The sequence below is a fragment of the Oryctolagus cuniculus genome, chromosome 2 (genome assembly GCF_964237555.1).
Source record: "Oryctolagus cuniculus chromosome 2, mOryCun1.1, whole genome shotgun sequence".
Classification (NCBI taxonomy): domain Eukaryota; kingdom Metazoa; phylum Chordata; class Mammalia; order Lagomorpha; family Leporidae; genus Oryctolagus; species Oryctolagus cuniculus.
Genome location: NC_091433.1, coordinates 3,905,633 through 3,927,880, shown reverse-complemented (window position 1 = coordinate 3,927,880; position 22,248 = coordinate 3,905,633). Strand labels below are relative to the sequence as shown.

The window sequence follows — 22,248 nt, the reverse complement described above, 5'->3', positions numbered from 1 at the left end:
TCACCACATCACCATCACCACCACCACTACCATCACCACATCACCATCACCACCACCATCACCACCACCACCATCACCATCATCATCACCTCCACCACATCACCATCACCACCACCACCACCATCACCACCACATCACCACCACCACCACTACCATCACCACCACCATCACCACCACACCACCACCACCACCACCATCACCACCACCATCACCACCACCATCACCACCACCACATCACCACCATCACCACCACACCACACCACCACCACCACCTGCACCAGCACAAGCCCCTCTGATGAGCTCCTGCTCCGGGGAACAGGTGTGTGGCTCGCGGGCACGTGAAGTGGAGATCACAGCTTCCGGTCTGCCCCGTGCAGCACACTGAGCGTGAGCCAAAGAGGCTGATGGCGGGGGTGGGGGTGGGGGTGGGATGGGGGCTGGACTCAGACACTGGCGCCCACCGTCCTGCACACCGCCCGCTGGCCATCCTGCCTCTCTCCCCGTCCTGGAAGCCGTGAGCTGACTCTCCCACTCCAGGAGCGGGCCTCCGCCCGGGCTGACACCCCCTGGGACCAAGCCTCAGCCCCCAACCCGGATGAACACACAGCAGCCGGCTCAGTGGGCAGTTTATTTTCTTTATTTTTCTCACAAGCTTTGAACTCGGAAACCAGAGCCACACAGTCCGTCATTGAGTAAAAACGGGGGTGATTACAAAGGAGAACTTTGTACAAAACTTTAAAAAATCTGATGGCCCCGTCGACCGGGCCCGGGCGGGCTGGGGCGGCTGGCGGCCCTGGCTGGGGGAGGCCCCTTTCCGAGTGCGGGCTCCTGACAGCGCATGGATGCTGTCCCTGCCACTCCAGGCCTCAGGCACCTCGAGGGGCTGGGTGGGGGAGGGAGGGGCTTCTCTCCTGCTGGCGTCCCCGTGAGCCCGGGCGCCGCCGGCCGGGCACACGCACAGACTTACACACACGACCTAGCGACATGCAGCAACTACCCTAGAACGACTACGGGGGGCGGGGCCGCCGGGGGAGGGGTGCGCGGGACAGAACGAGACGACCTGACACCTGTGGCTCACTGGGGAGGGGACACGACTCCGCATGCTCCAGGCGCGCCCGTGCGGACGCGCGAGTGGGTGGGCAAGGGCCCTCCACGCAAACACAGCACACTAGCACCACGTCTTCCTAAAGACGGAGGCTCCCCCCGCCTCGGGACCAACTAACACCGTGGGGTTCAAACACAGACAGGGAAAGGAACGGGCGGGGTTCCCGAAACCCTTGGCTCGCGCGCCTCCGCGGTCACCCGAGGCTGGTGATGTTGGAGCGGCCACCAGGGGGCGCCACGATGCGATGGCCGGTGCGCCTGGGATTGTTGTCGTCGATCTGGGCCCCTGGAAGAGACACACAGCGCCCGTCACTCCGGCCCGAAGTCACTCCCGCGAGACCTCACCCCCGCGCGACCTCACTCCCGCGTGACGTCACTCCCGCGTGACGTCACTCGGCGTGCCCTGCCGTTCCCGCAGGCCGCGCCCGTCTTCTTAGCGGGCCATCCTGAAGCACTCACTGCTCAAGCCCGGAGCTCCACAGCCCTCCGGGGGCCGCCAAACCCCGCGTTCCCCACCCTCCCTCCTATGCCCCTCGGCCCAGCCGCCTGCGGTCTCCTCACCCGGCTTCCCCAGGAGGATCTGATGATCCTGACACAGGTGTGCATTTACTGAGTGCTTACTGCATGCCGGGCACAGGCCGGGGACGTCCCGTGTCTCTGCAGTGTCACACACGTGTGCTGTGTGCCCACCACACTGAGGGTCCCGGTGTGCATCTCGTGGGGCCCGGGGATTGGGGGGGAGCCGGGATTCAAGCCCAAACCCGACACAAAGGGGTTGCATGTATGTGTGTGCATGTGGGGCTGTGTGCACTTGCACGCATGTGTGTGCGCCTGGGTGGGTGGGTGTGTGCCCTCGGTTGTGCAGTGTGCACGTATGTGCGTGGACGTGTGTGCAAATGTTCATGTTGGTGCCTTGTGTGTGCATGTCATGTGCATGTGTGAATGTATGTATATTTGGTCGTGCATTGTGTGCACGTGTGTGCATGTATTTGCACGTTGTACATTCATGTCACAGTGCGTGCACACGCGTGATTATATGTGTGCATTGTACACATGTGCACATGCATGTATGTGTTTGCACATACGTTGCCCATGTGTGTTACATGTGTGCACATGTGTGATCTCAGACCCCATCACATGCAATGTGCAGATCGTGGAGTGGGAGGGCGGAACTTCCTGTGTCCGACCCGCAGAGCCAACCATCCATTTGAATCCGAGGCGCGTCCTGATTTAAACACAGACCTAGACTTCTCCCAGCCCTGGGGCAGCAGCCACACAGTGAGAGGAGGCAGCATTGCCAGGGCCCCCGGGGGAGCCAAGGTTCCAGCACAAACTGCCTCGGGCCTGGGTGCTCTCGGTGTGGGGGGGGGCGCCTCCCCGTCCCCAACCTCGCCGCCTTTTCCTGCAAATCCGAGCCACACACGGGGAAGCCGCTCCCCTGGCGGTGGGGGGACCTGGAAGGATCTGTTCTGGGGTCCTGACTCCACCCTCTTGTCGCTTCACGGGCAGACAAGTCGGTGCTGGGAGCCCTCGGTGCTGTCAGCCTGGGGAGCCACTGCGAGGCCGGCGCGGCCGCCTTGGGCTGCAGAGGGGGCCGTGACCTCGGCTGGGGGAGCACGGGGCACCGCCCCCACCCCGGCCTCTGCTTTCACTGTTACCCCGTTTCTGGGGGGCAGCGGTGGAGTTTAACCACACAGCTGGAGACCGGGCTGCAGACCCGGACCCGGAGAGGAGCCTGAGCGGTGCTTAGGGTCCCTTTTGGGCAAGGGAGTTACCTTTAAACGCGGGCACTCGCACCCGTGGAGGAGCGAGCGAGACGCTCCCCCGGGAAAGGCCCCTGCAAAGTGAGGTGCCTGGGAGACCCGATTCGCACTCCCCTGCGCCAACGGTGGTCCTACCCCCCCCCGCAGTCTAAACCCACATCTCTTCCTCTCTCTCCCTCTCCCTCTCTCTCCCTCTCCCTCTCCCTCTCCCTCTCCCTCTCCCTCTCCCTCTCCCTCTCTCTCTCTCTCTCTCTCTCTCTCTCTCTCTGCCCCTTCTGTGAGACACGCCAGCTGTTCTGAGCAGGAGCTGCAAACCAGGGCCCACTGATCCTGTCTGTGCACAGCCCTGCACTGAGAAGCGTTCACGTTTGTATTCAAATGGCTATTGAATAAAACAGCAGAGTCCGCCCCTGGACTCACAAAGCCTAAACCATTTACCGTTTGGCCCCCTTAGGAAAATGTCGGCTGACTCCCAGGCTGGGCCGAGGGCCCCTCCAGCCACACCCCACCCATCTCCAGGCTCCCAGAACCCTCCCTGGGGTTTTAAATCCTTTTACAAACTCAGGGTCAAGTCCTGTTCCCAGCGTGCGCACGCCTGCCCTCGTGTGGCCGTCTTGTGCAATTGCAGGCACATGCTCTGGAGGTAGAGAGAACCAAGCCCCCCCGCCCCCCGCCCCCGACCCGCACTTTGACAATGAGTGGGTGGGGCCTCAGAGTCCTCTCCCAAGTATTAGGAATAATCACGGGGCTTCACAAACGGCAGAGGACCACACAGGCGCCACTCAGAGCATGCATCCTTGGGCACCGCGGTCGGGGTCCTGGGGCCACCCCACAAGGACCCCTCTCCCTGGGCGGCCCCATCCCCGGAGGACGAGGAGCGCCATCCCACCCCTGCCCGCCTCCCGCGCGTGTCCACACGCAGGGGAGCAGCGGGAAGGGCTGCCGGCACAGTCCTACCTGACAAGCTGAAGTTGGACTGGTGCAGGTTCCGGATGGGTGGCGGCTGGTGCTTGGAAGGCGAGGATTTGGCTGAAGGCGCGGGGGTTGCATATTTGGGTGTGGCCGGCACCTCGTACACCGGGCCGTCGTACATGCCCCGCGAGACCCCTTGCAACCCAAAAACCTGCACAGGTGAGGAAGCGTGTAACCGATCCCTGCCTCACCTGGGACACTGTATCCACACACGGGGCACATGTGCACACCTGCCACACTCAGCTGCACGTACGCAGGCACCCCACACATCCATGTGAATGCACACACGTGCATATAACGCATGCACTCAGCTTCACGCAGAGGAGCCCCAAATCACCTCCCTGGCACACCCCCGACTCCCCCCACCCCGACAAGGACCCTTAAGTCCCAAGCTGGCCGCACCCAGGGGCCTGCTCCCTCCATGTCCTCACAGGAGGTGACAGCGAGACAAGGGCTGGGGGCGGGGACCTGGCTTAGGCCGCCACTCCAGAGGGCAGGAGGGAGTGAGGAGGTGAGCGGTGATGGCAGTGACCGGGCAGGTGTTGGTACTGGGGGGGGCACGGATCCCCAGTCTACAGGAAACCCCCCGAGGCTGCCCGGGAGACCTCAGAGATGGTGGGGGCAGGGGAAGCGTCTGCTCCAGGCCATGGAGAACCCGAGTGTCTGGGGATGCCCAGTGCCCGCCATGGGTTGGTGACAGTTCCCTAACCCAGACCTAGGCATCTTCTGCCACACCCCAGCGGCTTCCTACTGCACAGCAGGGACGTTGCCTTGAGCATAGGATGGGCCCCTGGCACGCCAGAGCAGGTGCCAGTGCCCTGACCCTAGGCCCCGCCCCCTGAGCAGGTGATGGCACCCTAACACAGGCTCCGCCCCCTCTGAGAAGATGATGGTGCCCTGACCCCAGGCTCCGCCCCCTCTGAGAAGATGATGGTGCCCAGACCCCAGGCTCCGCCCCCTCCAAGCAGGTGATGGCGCCCTGACACAGGCTCCGCCCCCTCCAAGCAGGTGATGGGGCCCTGACCCCAGGCTCCGCCCCCTGAACAGGTGATGGTGCCCTGACACAGGCTCCGCCCCCTGAGCAGGTGATGGTGCCCAGACCCCAGGCTCCGCCCCCTGAGCAGGTGATGGTGCCCTGACCCCAGGCTCCGCCCCCTGAGCAGGTGATGGTGCCCTGACCCCAGGCTCCGCCCCCTGAGCAGGTGATGGCACCCTAACACAGGCTCCGCCCCCTCCGAGCAGGTGATGGTGCCCAGACCCCAGGCCCCGCCCCCTGAGCAGGTGATGGCGCCCTGACACAGGCTCCGCCCCCTTAGCAGGTGATGGTGCCCTGACCCCAGGCTCCGCCCCCTGAGCAGGTGATGGTGCCCTGACCCCAGGCTCCGCCCCCTGAGCAGGTGATGGCGCCCTGACACAGGCTCCTCCCCCTCTGAGCAGGTGATGGCGCCCTGACACAGGCTCCGCCCCCTCTGAGCAGGTGATGGCGCCCTGACCCCAGGCTCCGCCCCCTGAGCAGGTGATGGCACTCTGGCCCCAGGTTCCGCCCCCTCTGAGCAGGTGATGGCGCCCTGACACAGGCCCCGCCCCCTGAGCAGGTGATGGTGCCCTGACACAGGCTCCGCCCCCTGAGCAGGTGATGGTGCCCTGACCCCAGGCTCCGCCCCCTGAGCAGGTGATGGTGCCCTGACCCCAGGCCCCGCCCCCTGAGCAGGTGATGGTGCCCTGACCTCAGGCCCCGCCCCCTGAGCAGGTGATGGTGCCCTGACCCCAGGCCCCGCCCCCTGAGCAGGTGATGGTGCCCAGACCCCAGGCCCCGCCCCCTGAGCAGGTGATGACACTCTGGCCCCAGGCTCCGCCCCCTCCAAGCAGGTGATGGTGCCCTTACCCCAGGCTCCGCCCCCTCTGAGCAGGTGATGGCGCCCTGACCCCAGGCTCCGCCCCCTGAGCAGGTGGGTTCCTCTCCAGCAGGAAGGGCAGGGACCCAGCACCTGCACCTCGTCCACAGCCCTGCGCCCTGGCCACGCAGGCCCCACCCCGTGTGCCCACTGCTCTGCCTCCTGCTTCCTGGACCAGGCCTCCGTTCCCATTGCAGCCCGGGTGGCCACAGGCAGGTCTGGAACAGGGCTCCCCCGCCCCCCGCCTGCGAGGAGGCCGCCAGCACAGGGGCCCAGCACCTGCGGCCGTGCCTGCTCTAAAAAGCTCAGTCCGCCCCCCAGTGTGGCCCAGGGCCAATCGCAGGCCTGACCTAGGAGTGGCCTCTGAGACTGACGTCGAGTCGCGCCAGCCCACACTTCAGGCCCAGCTCAGGGAAGGCACAGTCTGAGCTACGCCCGAGCCGCCCGCAGGCACTGCCTGACCACAGGGCAGCCCCGCAGTTCCCGGATATTCAAGACCCGTGATGAAAAGCGGATTAAGATCCGGGCACTAGGTGTGCTGTCCTTTTGTCTCCAACAGCCCGGAGCACTGGCCTCAGGTTCAGAGCTGCTTAGGGGAAGGAAGGGGGGCGGGGGGTGGTCTGCCCCATGCGGTGTCCCACCCAGGGACTGCCCCAGCCCCCTGTCCTCCGAGGGCCTCCTGTGGTCACTCAGCCCCCGCCAGCCCTGGCCACCTGCCACCTCTCCCAGTCACCGTCTGCCTGTCTGACACAGGACACCGGTCCATCTGGGGTCATGGACCTGGTGCTATACCTTAGCGGGAGGAGAGGGGGCCCAAGTGGACAGGAAGTGGACAGGGCACCACGTGATTCTGGGTCTTGCAGGGGCCTGGACTCCTCCCTCTCAACTGGTGGTGCCACTGGTGAGCAAGGAGAGTGGGAGCATGCGATCTATACACGAATGCAGGCATAGCCACAGCACACGTGTGCACACACAGACACGCAAGCACACACCCAACACATGTGCACGCACACACATATGCACAAAGGTACGTGGGCATGCTCCAACATGTGTGTGCATTGCAACAGGTGGTCTGCACACACGTGCACAATCACATGTGAACATACACACAACACACATGCACACACATGAACATGTACACAGCACACACATGCACACACAGGGCCGTCTGGTTGGGGACGGGTTGCCATGGTGACGGGGTGCGGCACTCAGCGGTGAGAAGTCCCCTCCTGGGACACAGCAGGTTTCCGTGCCTTTGCTGGGACCCTCCCACCCCCTCCGAGCTCGGGGTGAGGCCAGGGGAGGACGGGGGTGGGGCTGCACAGGGCCGGGCACCCGGTCGCTCCCAGCGCAGCTCCACAGCTCCCTGGGGGGCACTGGTGTCCCGAGACACGCAGCGGGTGGCCGGGGGGGGCGGTGCTGGCCGCACAGGAGGCCCCCCCCCGGAGCCCCGCATCGCTCACCTTGCTCCTGATCTTGACGCGCTGGTACAGGTGCTCAGGGAAGGGCTTGCGCGGGATGAAGCGGCCGGCGCCCTTGCTCACGTTAAGGTTCCCGTCTTCGAAGACCACCTTGCCCTGGCTGATGACCACCAGCGGGGAGCCGTGGCACTCCATGCCCTCGAAGATGTTGTACTCCGCCGCCTGCACACCCCAAACACACAGACAGCTCCGCTGTGGCCACAGCCCCCAGCCCCCTGCACGAACCGTGCCATTCGCAGGGGAGGCTTTGCCAGTGGCTTTTGCTCCCGCTTGGAAACACTGTTCGGGGCTGTGTACTATCCCACTGTGCACTCGGCACGGGGTAGGACCAACCCCCCACGGTGGGGCAGTGAACAAGCATCACGTCGCTACCATCCTAACCCAGCCTAATCCAGCCTAATCCATACACGAGAACAGCTTCCCCCCGGGGCTGTGCGCGCCTGGCTGTTCCTCTCTCCAGTCGGGCACGCGGCACAGGGGGCTTCCACCGAAGCGTGCGCCTCACCCCAGAGACGGTCTCCTGCGGGCACGAAGCCCTAACCCTGCTCTAGACGCTGCGATGCCACATTCCGTCTCGGATGCGCAAGCGTGTGATTCGCCCGACGCCTGGGGACGAAGGACTGGGCCGCTTCCAGGCTGCTGCTAAAGCCGCTGCCTGCACGGGCGCACACGCTCCCAGACAGGTCAGCGCGTCGTCGGCACTGACAGCTGTGCACCCGGGAAAGGCGACACCAGTTCCTGCCCCGCGCAAGCCCCGCATCCAGCCACGGCTGCTAATGGAGCCCACGCGCTGGCCGCCCAGCCCCCAGGGAAATCCCACCTGCCTCTGATCTCGGTTTGTTCGTAGAGGAAACTGGGCCTCATTTGAAGCCAACAAACCTTTGTTCAATTCTTTTTCCATTTTTGTTTCTTTATTAGAGAGAGAGAAGTCTTCCAAGTGCTGGTTCACCCCCCAAATGCCTACAGCCGGGCACTCGTGGGAACCACCAAGGAGCCAGGAGCCAGGAGCCAGGAACTCAGCCCCAGCGTCCCCTGCAGGCGGCAGGGACCCGTGGGCCCGTTAGTGGGGAGCTGGAGCAGGAGCCGGCGCCACCAGGCCCTGAGATTCGGGACACGGCATCTTTGCAGGGGGCACGGAGCTCAGCGCCCAGCCCTGCACTCGCCCTGGGGTGCCGGCCCTCGTCATTCTGCACACATCCTGCTTATGTTGGCGTCTTCCTGATTCCGGCAGCCGCACAGTATGCCTGCTGCTATGGCAAGGATCCAGATCTGGCCTGGCCCCCAGAGGGGTCGCGGCCCCAAGTCTACCCAGCCTGGAAGCCAGCAGCCCCCAGGCGGTGACCTCGGGCAGGGCCCTGTGTGGGAGCCCTAGGGGCACTGCAGATGTTCATTAGTTAAGATGAGGTTGCAACAGAGAACAGAAGGTCTGACGCCCACAGCCAGGGGCCTCCCAAGAAGACGCCCATGGCCAGGGGCTGCGGCATAGCAGGTAAAGCCACTGCCTGCAGCACAGGCATTTCATAGGGACGCCGGTTCGAGTCCCTGCTGCTCCACTTCCCATCCAGCTCTCTGCTATGGCCTGGGAAAGCAGTGGAAGATGACCCAAGTCCTTGGGCCCTGCACCCATGTGGGAGACCTGGAAGAAGCTCCTGGCTCCTGGCTTCAGATTAGTGCAGCTCCGGCCATTGCAACTATTTGGGGAGTGAGCCAGTGGAAGGAAGACCTCTCTCTCTCTCTCTCTCTCTGCCTCTCTCTAACTCTACTTTTCAAATAAATAAATGTAAAAAAAAAAAAAATAAGGTCAGACACTCAGAACAGCAGGAGGTGACGGAAGCAGGGGTTACAGCAGCGACACAGACACAGCCGAGGGCAGCAGCCGGGCGGGGGCGGGCCAGGGTCTTTCCGCAGCCTGAGGGGCGGGAGGGCGTACAGCCCAGCACCTCGACCTCATGTCCGAGACCAAGAAGGAAGGCCCCTCGGCTGCTGTAGCCGCCACTGTGACCGCGTGCTGCACACATCGGGACGGTTTACCTTGCCGGGGTCGCCTGAGAGCGCCAGGCACACAGCAGGCACAGAGCGTGGCCGCAGGAGCGGGAAAGCAAACAGATTCCCCGCTCCGAGCACGGACACTGTGGTCACCGCCTCTGCCCAGCAACGCCGAGAGCGCTGGGTGCACGGTTTCCGGTGAGAATGAACCCCGACCAGAGACTCACACGAGGTCGGGGTTGGGGGGCACTGTGACCACTGCCCCAGGCCACATCTCCTGCAGCCGAGTGGGGTCCTGGGGGCCTCAAGCTGCTGCCGGGGGGTGCCTGGCACTTCCTTACGAGGCTTCCTCAGCCCCCGTGTCCTGTCCCCCCGCCTGGCGGCTTGTCCCTGGCCAGCGAGTGAGCAGGGGGCTGTGAGGGCTCCCACTGTGGGTCCAATACTGTGTGCCCCATGCGCCCTGCACCCAGCCTGTGCTCCTCAGCTCACTGCAGGGAGCCAGGGCGGCTGTGGCCCCTGGGGCCTGGGAGTGTGAATGCTCACCTGGCCCCAAGGCCACTGCTGGTCACGCAGAGTGGGGGTGGTGGGGCCCTGGGAGGAGCAGGCAGAGGCATCTCTGCACCCTGAGTCGGTTTGCTGCATGGGCACGGAAGACCCAACCAGAGGCACGGGCCGTGCCAGGTGGGAGCCGGGCTCCAGCGTTCTGAGGCTCGGGCCAGCGGTCACAGTTGCTGCACCAGCCCAGCTTGGCAGCAGGGCGGGGGAATGCCTCACCTGTGAGCCGGAACCCAGCTAGGGGTGCGGACGCTTAGCTCAGTCCCTTCTCCCCACTCTGCCCACTAGAGAAGCAACCTGAATGACCGCGTCACACTGGCTACCGACCACAGCCCAGCGGCAACCATTAGCAACCCCTGCTCATCGGAGGGTTCCAAAACTGGTGGCCAAGCACGAATTGTTTATGCAAAGCAGGGGCGAGGGGGGCGGGGCGGGCACTCACCGACTTGTGGCTTTTGGCCGTTATGGTCTTGACCTTGTCGGGGTCCCAGATGACCACGTCGGCATCGGAGCCCACAGCCACCCGCCCTTTCCGCGGGTACAGGTTAAAGATCTTGGCCGCGTTGGTGCTGGTCACGGCCACAAACTGGGTCTCGTCCATTTTGCCCGCAGCCTGAAAGCAACAAAGAGGAGGGTGTCCCCGGGCAGGGCTGTCGGGCACCAGCCAGCGCTGCCACCCACGGGCCCTGCAGGGGCTGGGAGTCCTCCAGCCTCCCAGCTGATGGCCCTCACAGGGGTCCAGGGCCCGGGCTCTGCCGGGTAAAGATTTCACAGCCCAGGGTCTGCGCAGGAGCCACCGCCCGTCACCTTGTGTGTCACAGGACCCGAGCTCCACAGGAAATAAACCCTGTGACCTGGCTCAGGGGTCACAGTGCGCCTTGGGGCCTCCTTGTACACACGAATCCTCCCCAGCCACACAGCACCCCCCCCCCCCGCTCCAAGCAGGCACATGTGCACGGACGCTCACACATGGCTCCCACTCCCAACATGTGGAGGGTAATGGTGACATTGTAAGTGCACAGGACTCCCCGGGACTCAGGCTGTGATGCTCGGTGCACCTGCTCCTGCCTCCCAGCGAGGAAGGAAGCCTCGAGGGCGCACAGTGCATAACGGGCTTCCGGAATATTCCAGCGTGGGGCGGGGCTTACCACTGCCTTGTCCCACACGACGGTCATGCGCTCCTCTATCCCGTTGACCCCCTCTGGGATCAGGGTGAAGTTGTCCTTGCCCACCGCCTTCTGGGCAGTGCTGTAGGGACAGTGGCCGCTGCCTGTGACCTGCAGGTCCCCGCTGCAGAAGAGGGCAAGGTAGGGTTCAGACCTGAGTTCGCTCTGTACAGCAAACCCCACCTCCAGGCACGTGACACAGGCTCTGGCTCCTGCAGCCCCAGGGGGCTTAGGAAGAGGGCTCTGCTGCCCCCGAGTGACCCTGGAAGGCCCCATGTCCTGGGGTGCCTCGTTGAAACCTGGACCATGGCCTGTGCCGGGCATCAGCAAGTGTGAGACTACATTAGCGCCGGCTCCAGGCTGAGCTGGGAGAAGGCCCCCGGATGTGGGCCTCCACATGGGACTGAGGGCAAGGTCAGGATCCTTGGGGGCTCTGGGCAGGAGGTGGCTGGCTCTGACTTAGGTCTGGGGTTTTTGTTGAGACAGGGGTGTGCACGGCAGCCCAAGGCCTGTTAGGGGGACAGACATGGGAGTTGCGGCTGGCAAGGCTGCAGTAGGGGAGGCGGACTTGAGCAGACCCTGGGGTCCGAGGTCCTGAGATGGATGAGGTGGGCGGCGGCAGGTGCAAGGGAAGACACAGGACACAGGCACCAGGTCTAGGAAGCCCTTACGTGTGCAAATCCACGGTTTCTGCCCTACTTGGGGGCACAGAGTTCCACAGTGGGGACACCCTGCCCCCCAGCCTCTCTCTGTCTCTTCCTCAGCCCAGCTCCAACCCTGAAAGTCCCACCCCGGCCAACTCTCCGGCAAGTCCCCAGACAGCTCCTGAGCGAGGGCCTCCCGGGCAGCCCACGCCCCTGGCCACGCGGCCTCATCATGAGACCCTGCTGTCGCCAACTCTGTGTCCCTCAGGCCAGCTAAAAGAAGGGCGGGGCTAAGGCACAGCAGGTGCAACGCAAGCAGGCTGGCAGCTCCAGAGCCCTCAGTCCCAGGCCTCCTCCCGTGCTGGCCCAGTGGCAGTTCTACGCAGCAGGTGCACGTCTGCCCACTGAGACAGCGCGGGTGACTCGGCCACTTGGGGCTGGGCCGGGATCTGAGCATCCCGGTCTCGGCCCTAATCCTGGCGCTCCCCCAGATGCCACAGTGCCTGGTGACACACGGGGGCAGGGACAGCTGCTGAGTGGGCCGCAGGCAGCCAGCAACGTGAAGGGAGCAGTCAGTAAACGAATCAGACCCTCGGGGCCTCAAAAGGCTGTGGTGGACAGGACAGGGCCTTGGGCTCCGGCCACTGAGCCCCAGGCCTCCCTGACACCCGCATCCAAGCAGCCCATGATCCCGCCTGCCCGTGCCCCGCACCCCCGGCGCTCACCAGGCCAGCAGAGAGGTCAGGTAGTCGGGCGTGGTGGGGTCTGGGCTCAGCGGAGGGGAGGTGACGAACGCTGCCGCCTTGGCCCAGTTCTTGCTCCAGTAGTGGGTGCCGTCGGTGCCCAAGCTGGCGGCGATGGGCTCGCCAAAAACCAGGGGACCTTGGGAGGGGCAAACACAAGCCAGCGCGGTCAGAAGCCAATGGTGGCCATGGAGCTGCAGACAGCACCAAGGACAGCGGCCCGAGGCACGAGACTGGCCGGGAACCAACACGCCAGCCCGGTCTCGCAGCAGGGACCTGAGCGGCCGGGCCCTGTGCACCTGCTGAACGCTTCCTGGGGACAAGGGCAGCTGCCTGCTCCGCAAGTGTCTCTGGCAGGCGGACTGCATCGCCGCCTCGTGCACACCGGCAGAGCGACCACGGCGTGGCCGGGCTACCGTAGTGTGGGCTCTTCCAGGGCAGACCTCAAGCAAGGGCTCTGCGTCCAGCATCTACCTGGGAGGCGATCCCAGGCCACACGAGCTGGGCACTGGGGGAGTGATACCGGGGCAGGGAACAAGCCAGGAAGAGGGGATGTACGGCCCCTGGTGCCCCCAGGAGTGGGGAGCCCCCTGCCGCTGCTGGAGGCATCAACCTCCCAGAAGCCCCAGCTGGACTTCCACGGGGTCCACGCGGGCTCTGTCAGTGCCAGGCGCGGCCCAGGGATCTTGGCACGCACACACAGGTGCCATGAGGACATGGGCCGACCACTCCCGCCGCCCCGGACAGGGGCCATCCCGCTGCCCAGCGCAAGGGGCCAACAGCAGGTCAAGGGCACGCTGTCTGGTCGCGCTGTCTGACAGGGCGGGAACGTTCTAGATGGACACACGGCCACGGCCACGTGTGCCCTCCAGCGCAGCCGGCACTGCTCGGGCACCTGCGCGGTTCACCCCACGCTGCGGCCGTTCCCAGGGGCCTGGAACCCCTCCTGGCCTCAGTCTCCCCCTCTGTAAAATGGAGCCAACCCCCAGGCAAGCTGTGGGAGCCCAGCCTGTCTGTCACCAAGAGTGGGGCTCGGAGCTGCTTGTCTAGGAGGCGGCCGAGAAGCGCCTGGCCCTGCCGCGGCTGGGCTGGACTGGCTAGACTGGCTGAGCCGTGCCGTGCTCCACACGCTGGGCCGCCGGGCGCCACAGAAAACCTTCGCAAACGTCTCCTCACTCCCGCCCTTCCTCGTTTTTTTTCTCCTGTTGCAGTAGTGTAGATGGTCATGACAACTGCACATTCTTATGGGTGGGGCATGGTGCGATAATTTGATCCAGTGCATGACGGATTTTATATTGAATACACATCAACACACCGCTGGGAAAACGTGCGGTTAAACACAGCACGTGGCGCAGGTTTTATTTCCCACTCGGGTTCCTGCGAGCGCGGTGCACGCGGAGCCGGGTGACACTCGGTGAGTGGTGGGTGTGGCTGTGCGTGGTGCCCACTGGGCCACCAATGCTGACCCCCGCCCTCACTCCGCTGAGTGAATGCGGCTGACCCCGCCCAGGAGGGGCCTCCAGGACCCCATCCCTGCAGCAGGCGGCGCCTCCTGTCCTCGCTCCGTCTGTCTGTCTGGAAGGAAGCCGCCGTGGGCATCGCTCTGCCTCTGAGGTCCAGCGTCTGCTGGCCACTGCAGCCCTCCCCTGAGGACGCCTGTAGGATTCCTGAGTCTCCCAGGAGACGCCCCCATCCCTCCTGCGGGCCCCAGGCACCCGAGCCGCGGTCACAGGAGCCCCGGGCCGGCCGCGTACCTTTCTTCCTGGCCAGGGCAATGATGTCAGCCGCGCTCTTGCTCATGACCTTGGTTATGTACACCGGGCAGTTGATCCGGCCCGCGATGGTGATGGCCCGGAACACAGCCTCGGCTTCCAGCTGCGGGCACAGCAAGCACAGGGGGTCATGGAGGGCGGGGGCAGGGCGGGAGGCAGGCCCCCTCCTACCCCAGGTCCCCAGGGCTCTGCCTGGCATTTGCTTTCCCGTAATTAACGAGGTCAGAGGGAAGCCTGTGCTGGCAGAGGAGGAAAAGGCTGTGTTGTAAACAAGAAGCATCTGGTTGGGGGCTGGGAGGTAGAACTGCCTTAGTGGCTCTGTCTGGAAGCGCCCGGCGTGGCCAAGGGCCCCAGCCCAGAGAGGCGGGCATCAGAAGGGCATCGGAAGATGGGGACACATGGCCCTCAACTGAACAAACGCCGGCCGCAGGTAAGTGCACCTGTCTGAGAAGCGTCCCCTGTGCGTCCACGGACAGACAGGGAAACTGCTGTTGGGTGCTCTGGTCGCCGCCTCTCTCACCCGGCGCTGTCCACACAAAAGGGCTGGTTGTTTCGATTCTGTCGTGATTTTAATTCCCTGTGCTGCAGCCACAGCTGGGCGAGTGTGTCACCCAGAAGGGCCCCACCCTGCCCTCCACAAGGAGGCTACTGGCCACGTGTTGGGCACAGCAGCAGCAGCCAAGGGCCACGGGAGCTCTTCAGCACTGTCCCCAGTTCTGTGCTGGTCTCACCACGGGCCAGGAACAAACCAGGGCCCAACACGGGGTCCTGGGGCTCGAGAGGCACCGAGCTAGGTCAGGGGCCTGACCACTGCTCGTGTGGGTCCCCAGTGTCCAGCACAGGGCCCGGTTAACTCGTTAATGATTTGATGAGCACGCACGTCAGGAAACCTTTATTTAGCTCAGTCTGTCCCATGCCCGATCTGCTTGCCTTTCACCTGCACTTCATGAGCGCACACATGCATGCACACGGGCACATGCAATGCATGTGTGCCTGCACACCCAAATGCACATACGTGTGCACACACACACACTTCCAGCCCCAGACCCCAGGTCCTGGGAACAGACTGGCAGGTGCATGCTGGGCTTGGGAACCGTGGCTCCACTCTCCTGTCACCCAGGACACTCGGCTGACACGCTCAAGAGTCTTGGGACCTCGGCGTGACCTTCCGCGACCCTGAGAGATGCTGAGCCTCCCCTGGCCTCTCTGATGGACCCTCAGGCCGCAGGGTGGGCTGGGATGCCCCGGCGGAGGGACGCTGGCTGGGCCGTTCCAGCGAGGGCAGGGGGGTGGGGGTGCTCAGGGCTGCCAGGGTCACGGCCAGCGGGGGGCACTTTACCTCCTCAGGTCTGCTCAGAGCGTGGCCCTCGGGACCCGTGATGCCCATCTCTAAGATGCGCTTTTGTTCCTGCGGGACGACAGAGTGGGCCCGTGGTTACCGAGCGCCAGAGCCGCGAGAAGTCGCTGCCCCGACCCAGCGAGGTGGGCGGGGCACCAGCTCCAACAGCAGCCAGGGCTGCGAACAGAGGCTCCTGCCCCCACACCCCCTCCATCTCGCCACCTTCCCCTCTGCAATTCCTCACGCAGCACCCACACCGGGCTTATTTTCCTGGCCAATGAGAGAAGCAGCGTTGTAAGAAGCGAGCTTCGAAGACCGCCCGCCGGGCCTCCAGTCTCCCCATGTCTCTGCGTCGTCTCCTTAGGGAAGAGCCTGGTGTTGGGGACCACGTGGATGTTGGAATCAAACAGCCGTCGCCTCGGAGACCAGCCCAGCACCGACCACAGCTGCGGCTCTGGACAAGTGGGCCAAGCTCTCGGAGCCCCAGATCAGCGCTCCTAGCACAGGTGCTCGGAGACAGGTGCGTGAGGGAGACAGCCCCTGCCAACGCCAAGCCCACGCCCGGGCACAGCAAGGGTGCCAGGGCCGGCGGCGGCTCTCCCGTCTCTGCCACGCGTCTGTCTGAGTGGCAGGACGCCACGACCCCGACGTTTCCACAGAACCTTGAAGCCCGTGGCCCAGATTCAAACCATTCATTCCCAGGTTTCCTTGTCCTGGGAATTCTTGGGGGAAAAAAAAAAGTTTCTACATGGCCCAGATGCCAGCTGTGCGGCTGCTAATTTTAGCTTCTGCAGCCTCGTTGTCATCATTCTTAGACGCCCCCCGACCATGGGTTCAAAAAAAAAAAAAAAACAATTTCAGCTGTGCCTGTAGGGTGAGAGCTTATAACACACATGAAACCGAGGCCGGGAACAGCCTCAGGGCCCCGCAGCTGCGCTGGATCCCGTATGCAATGGGGTCACTTCACGGAAGGCGGTGTTTAGAAAGCACTTCTGGAAACTGTTTACAGAAAGACGTTTGTGACACGGAGAAATTCCTACGCTAAATTGTTCACGTCACTTACTATTCCCGTCTGGAGAAGGGGAGGGCGGAGAAACAGAGGGGGGTGACGGGGAGGTAAAGGGGACTTGGTTTTCGGGGACACACTTTGTCTACACTGCCTTCTGCATCCCCGCGGAGGGGACGGACAGGATGTGGGGCAGCAGGTGCACGGGATATGAGGAAGCTGAGTCCCCGCCGGCAGCGAGAGGAGCTCGAAGCCCCTGGGTTCTCAGCGGTGACTGCTGAAGCCGAACAGGCACACCGCCAGCCACGACCCGGCAGCCACTCCCACCGCTCACTGCAGAACGGTCAGCCCGAGTTCACAGAAGACTGGACATGAGGGGGCACAGGACGTCCATACAGAACAGTCTGAGATCTGAAACCACCCCAACGTCCAGCTCTGGACAGTCGGGCAGTGGAATTCTACACAGCGATGAAGAAGGTGACAAGCTCCTGCCATGGGCTGAACCACAGGGCTGAACTCAGCCGGAAGTGAGCGGAAGCAGAATGTCGGCGGGTGGATGCCGAGCGGGCCCGCGGGAATGAACTTTAAGATCAGGCTGTGGCGGGAGCTTCCGAGACGCTCCCAATGCCCCCACCTCCGGGTCCCCTCCCTCTGAGTGGGGGCTGGGCTTGGCACCTGCTTTACTTGTTTTTTTGTTTTGTTTTGTTTTGTTTTTAATTTTTTTTTTGACAGGCAGAGTGGACAGTGAGAGAGAGAGACAGAGAGAAAGGTTTTCCTTTGCCGTTGGTTCACCCTCCAATGGCCGCCGCGGCCGGCGCGCTGCGGCTGGCGCACCGCGCTGATCCGATGGCAGGAGCCAGGAGCCAGGTGCTTCTCCTGGTCTCCCATGGGGTGCAGGGCCCAAGCACCTGGGCCATTCTCCACTGCACTCCCTGGCCACAGCAGAGGGCTGGCCTGGAAGAGGGGCAACCGGGACAGAATCCGGCACCCCGACCGGGACTAGAACCCCATGTGCCGGCGCCGCAAGGCGGAGGATTAGCCTAGTGAGCCGCGGCGCCAGCCTTTTTTTTTTTTTTTTTTTTTGACAGGCAGAGTGGACAGTGAGAGAGAGACAGAGAGAAAGGTCTTCCTTTGCCGTTGGTTCACCCTCCAATGGCTGCTGCGGCCGGTGCGCTGCAGCTGGCGCACCGCGCTGATCCGATGGCAGGAGCCAGGTGCTTCTCCTGGTCTCCCATGGGGTGCAGGGCCCAAGCACTTGGGCCATCCTCCACTGCACTCCCTGGCCACAGCAGAGAGCTGGCCTGGAAGAGGGGCAACCGGGACAGAATCCAGCACCCCGACCGGGACTAGAACCCCATGTGCCGGCGCCGCAAGGCGGAGGATTAGCCTAGTGAGCCTAGGATGCGACCCCCGGCTCCTCCCGGGGTGGGGGTGGGTCACCAGGAAGAACTCTGGGAATGCCCTTTGTCTAAGGACGCCGACCCCAGTGAGGCTCAGTGGAGGCCCACAGAGGTCTGGGGGAATCACTTTGCAAATGCTGGGAGCTCAGGCTGCAAGGGACAAAGGCCAAGAACCCACACAGAGGTGGCTGCACCCCCAGATGCTGCTGGGCAGGAAGCCGCAGGGAGCGCTCCCTCTTGTACGAAGGGTGGGTGACCTGGGGCCCAGGGCCGCGGAGAATGACTTGACAGGGACTGGCCAACATTTGCCCGGCTGGATCCCACGACTCCCCTTCCCGACGGGCAGCCCGCCCCGCCCCACCACCGCGTGTCCTGTGCCGCTGCGCCTTCCCGAGCCACGCACTGCACGAGACACCACCGCGGAGCCCCGAACAGGTGAGGCTCCGGTGCTGCGCAGATACTGACGGGAGAAGGGACTGCAGGGACTCCTGGGAGGGGGACCTTTGTGTGCAGCGGGACGTCGGTCCCGGGGGACAGGAGGCAGCCCGGGGCAGCATCAGGTCGGGCCCCCAAGGCCCTCACTTCTTGCTCCTGGGCCGTCTCTGTCCCCATCATGGCACAGAACCAGGTACGGCTTGTTCTCGGCTTTGAAACTGAAAGGGTTTCCATCATCCGGGAAACCAGAGAGCCGACCGCTGAGCCCGATCGGTGGTGTTTCAGATGTCCTGACCTGAACCTGGTGCGGCACCACCACGGGGCGTGGGGACCACACAGACAGGCTGGTACTGACCCTGCTGCCCCATGCCTCAGTTTCCCCAGCTGCCAAGTAGGGGCGACTACACCTCCCTCACCTGGCGTTAACCTTCCCCTCTCTGCTGACCCCGACTGTGGCATTGCAATCACTGGCCACTGCACGCCAGGGACCCAGGCCAGGGACCCCCACCCCACGCAGCCATCAGCAGGGCCTGCTCACCGTGCTCCACGCCCGGCACCCTGCCCCTGCTTCACAACTCACGAGAACGGCTGGAGGCCGACCTGGCTGTCCCTCTGCCTCCACTGTTGTCCCCATCTCCACCCCACCCCTGGCCTGGCCCTAGCTGATGAGTCTCCCACACGTGACATCACTTAATGCTCACAAGGCTGCCCGGCAGGTGTTTCTGGAAGAAGCCAATCCCTACGTGGGGTGCTCATCCCTGCCCACCGCCCTTGAGCACCGCTCCGGATGGGCGCCAGCTGCCACACTGCACTGCCCACGTGGCAAGGGACCAGGGCCCCTCTGGTCAGCGCTCAGCGAAGGACACAGCCCCACGGGCTGATGGGACGCAGGGGGGTCCTTAGAGCAAGCAAGGAGAGGGAAGTGGGCCGGAGCAGACCCGCACAGCACTCACCTGAGCTATCAAGTCTCCGTTTTCCGCGTGGACCAAGATCACGGCTCCCAGCCCCTTCAGGAAGGTGAAGGCTTCATAGAGCTGCGGTCGGAGGAACAGGGATGGGTGTGAGCGGGAGACAGAGCCAGCTCCTCTCGGCACCCACGCTCACGCACCTGCTGGCCGCGGCAGGCGCAGCGGGTGCTCCCGCACAGGCCTGGCACGCCTCACTCCACGAGTCAGACCCTGGGAAGCTCTTCCCTCCCCCAGACACCGTCCAGGTCCGGAAGCAGGAGGTGGGGGGACAGAACCGATCAGCAGTCCCGGGGCCTCCCACTTTCTTCCTGCCTCGGCTCCTTGGCAACAGCTGTGGCTGTCGGTGTGACAGCTGAGCTGAGCCGTCACTTCAGCTGGTGTCACCAGGTCCGCCCGGGAGACAAGCCCACCTTCCCAAGGCTCGGCGCCTCTGAGCTTACAGACCACGGTGGGCAGGGCAAGCTCTCCGCCAGCTTCAGCACCGAGGACAAGCACACAGCTGGCAGCCCGGCACACAGCCAGGGCCAGCCCTGCCCACGCCTGACGTCTCTCACCTACGCTGAGGACCCAAGCCACCCAGGACCACGCCCCCCGAGGTGTGTGTTTCCATGGAGACGGCAGGTGCAGGAGGCCACCTGGAGGCAGAGCACCCAGACCAGCAGGTGGAATCACACCCACGCCCCTGCACCGCGCGGGACTCTTCCCGGGACACTGAACCTGTGTTCAGCCTCCCCAGTGCCCTTTTCTGAGGAGTGTCCTGGGGTACACGATTTCCTGGCCCTGCCTGAGCCCCAGAACCAACCCTGGAGCCCTTGGGAGGTGCCGGTTCCTGTGCCCAAGCCACCAGAGTGGGGAACACACTCTGAGACTCTCTGTGGGTGGCAGTGGGTGAGCCGGGGCCAGGCCGCCCACCCCACCTGGCTGTCGTAGGGCAAACGGAACGAGGGCCCAGGAGAGGCCATGAGTGACACATGCCACAGCCAGCACCTGAACCCAGAGCTCTCCCCCCGAGTCCTCACAGCCCCCCACCCTTGTCAGCTACTGCACTGACAGCCCAGCCAGCAGGGGCGGGGCTGGGCCCAGGGAGGGGCCTACCTGGCTGTCGGACATCTGGTAGAGGTCTTTGTAGGCCATGTACACCTGGAAGGAATTGACCCCTGTGTCAAAACAGACAGACAACAGTGTGGTCAGGGCAGACAGCACGTCCGTCCAGGGACAACAGTGTGGTCAGGGGAGACGGCACGTCCGTCCCAGGGACAACAGTGTGGTCAGGGAAGACAGCACGTCCGTCCCAGGGACAACAGTGTGGTCAGGGCAGACAGCATGTCCGTCCCAGGGACAACAGTGTGGTCAGGGCAGACAGCACGTCCGTCCCAGGGACAACAGTGTGGTCAGAGGAGACAGCACGTCCGTCCCAGGGACAACAGTGTGGTCAGGGCAGACAGCACATCCGTCCAGGGACAACAGTGTGGTCAGGGCAGATAGCACGTCCATCCCAAGGACAACAGTGTGGTCAGGGGAGACAGCACGTCCGTCCCAGGGCGCAGCAGCCACCACCAGGAGGGGAGGGGCACCAGAACTCCCAGAAGGGCCACCAGCATCACCCTGGGGCCGTGGCCTGGGCCCCGGAGGCTCCCCGGAGGTCGCAGCTAAGCCGAAGCTGAAGGCAGAGGAGAGCGAGGGAGTGGGGAGCAGGAGGGAGAGGGCTCGGACTCCACGGAGCCGAAAGGACACGGTGGTGGCTCCCAGCATGAGTCCTGGAGCTGCGGCCAGGGGAGCTGGTGCTTTCTGGTCTAACTTCTCGTCACTGCAGTACAAATACCTAAATGCAACTGGCCGTCACAGCCGGTTTAAACCCGACAGCTGGGTGACGTGTTGACCACGCCGGCTGACCCTCACTCTATCCAGCAAGGCAGGGGCCTGACCAGAGACTTCTGGGGGCAGAAGGACTGTTCTGGAAGCCGCGTGGAGGGTGGGTGTGCAGAAAGGTGAGGAGGAAGACGCTGGTGGCATGAGGGCAGCTGTGCAGAGGCTGGGAGCCAGGGCAGGAGCCGCACAGGTGAGCAGTCACACAGGCGGAAGGGACAGGACTCGGCCACGGCGTGTGGCAGGCCAGGGGAGCAGGGGACGGGCGGGAGGGACTTCTCCCTGGTCCACCTGCGAGTCGTTTGAGGACGGAGGCCCAGGTCTTATCTATCATTCTGTTGTGCACATCTGTAACGTGCTTTGCACACTACGCTTGCTAATGGAATTAGCAAACATTTGGACTGGAACAAGAAGAATTTGAGACAAAAGTTTAAATGAGATGGAAATGGCTCTCACCCTGAACGATAATAAAAACAAGCCAAAAGCCGTCTGCTCCCGGAGTCGGCGTCAGGGTGCGGCCAGTTAAGCTGCCACTAGCAACATCAGCACCATGCTAAGTACCAGTTCAAGTCCCAGCTGCCCTGCCTCCCATCCGCTTCCTGCTCATGCACCCGGGAAAGCAGTGCATGATGGTCCCAGTGCTTGGGTCCCTGCCACCCACGTGGGAGATCTGGATGGAGTTCTGGGCCCCTGGCTTGGCTTGGCTCAGCCACAGCTGTTGCAGCCATCTGGAGAGTGAGCCAGTGGATGGAAGATATTTCTGTCTCTCTGTCTCTGTCCCTCTCTTTCTCGGTCTTTCAAATAAGTCTTTTTTAAAAATCTTTTTTTCCAGAAAGATCAGGAAAGATATTTTAAGCTGTCTTCAGAGACTAACCTACAAGTTTGAGCCTTTAGTCAAGAGGGCTTACATGATCCCATGTGTCTTGTGAAGATGCAACATTTTGAAATGCAAAATAGAAAACAACCTACAGACGCGAAGAAAGACCAATGAGTAAACAGGCAAGACCGCAGCCAGAGGTAAATTCATAGCTTTCCATGTTGCATTTTTTTTAAGGAGAGAGGAAGAAGTCATAAAGCAAGTAAGCTTTCACAACAAGGAATGCTACAAGGACAGAATGAAAACCCACAGATGTACAAAGTAAACCACACAGAT

At 63.4% G+C, this 22,248-nt stretch overlaps 1 protein-coding gene across 2 annotated transcripts in view; it reads right to left on the bottom strand.

The window, feature by feature from the left end:
• Window positions 1-621: 621 nt before the first annotated feature.
• CRMP1 (collapsin response mediator protein 1) overlaps window positions 622-22,248 on the bottom strand; it is a 57,996-nt gene continuing 36,369 nt past the window's right edge. For both annotated transcript variants that reach the window (XM_070069563.1, XM_070069564.1), the window contains exons 5-14: window positions 20,325-20,386; window positions 19,215-19,295; window positions 15,421-15,489; window positions 14,064-14,184; window positions 12,292-12,448; window positions 10,905-11,046; window positions 10,199-10,369; window positions 7,198-7,377; window positions 3,825-3,990; window positions 622-1,390 (exon numbers count right to left, since the gene is read on the bottom strand). In XM_070069563.1, coding sequence (XP_069925664.1) covers window positions 1,299-1,390; window positions 3,825-3,990; window positions 7,198-7,377; window positions 10,199-10,369; window positions 10,905-11,046; window positions 12,292-12,448; window positions 14,064-14,184; window positions 15,421-15,489; window positions 19,215-19,295; window positions 20,325-20,386 — 1,241 coding nt within the window. In that variant the 3' untranslated portion in view covers window positions 622-1,298. The remainder of the gene's footprint in view (window positions 1,391-3,824; window positions 3,991-7,197; window positions 7,378-10,198; window positions 10,370-10,904; window positions 11,047-12,291; window positions 12,449-14,063; window positions 14,185-15,420; window positions 15,490-19,214; window positions 19,296-20,324; window positions 20,387-22,248) is intronic.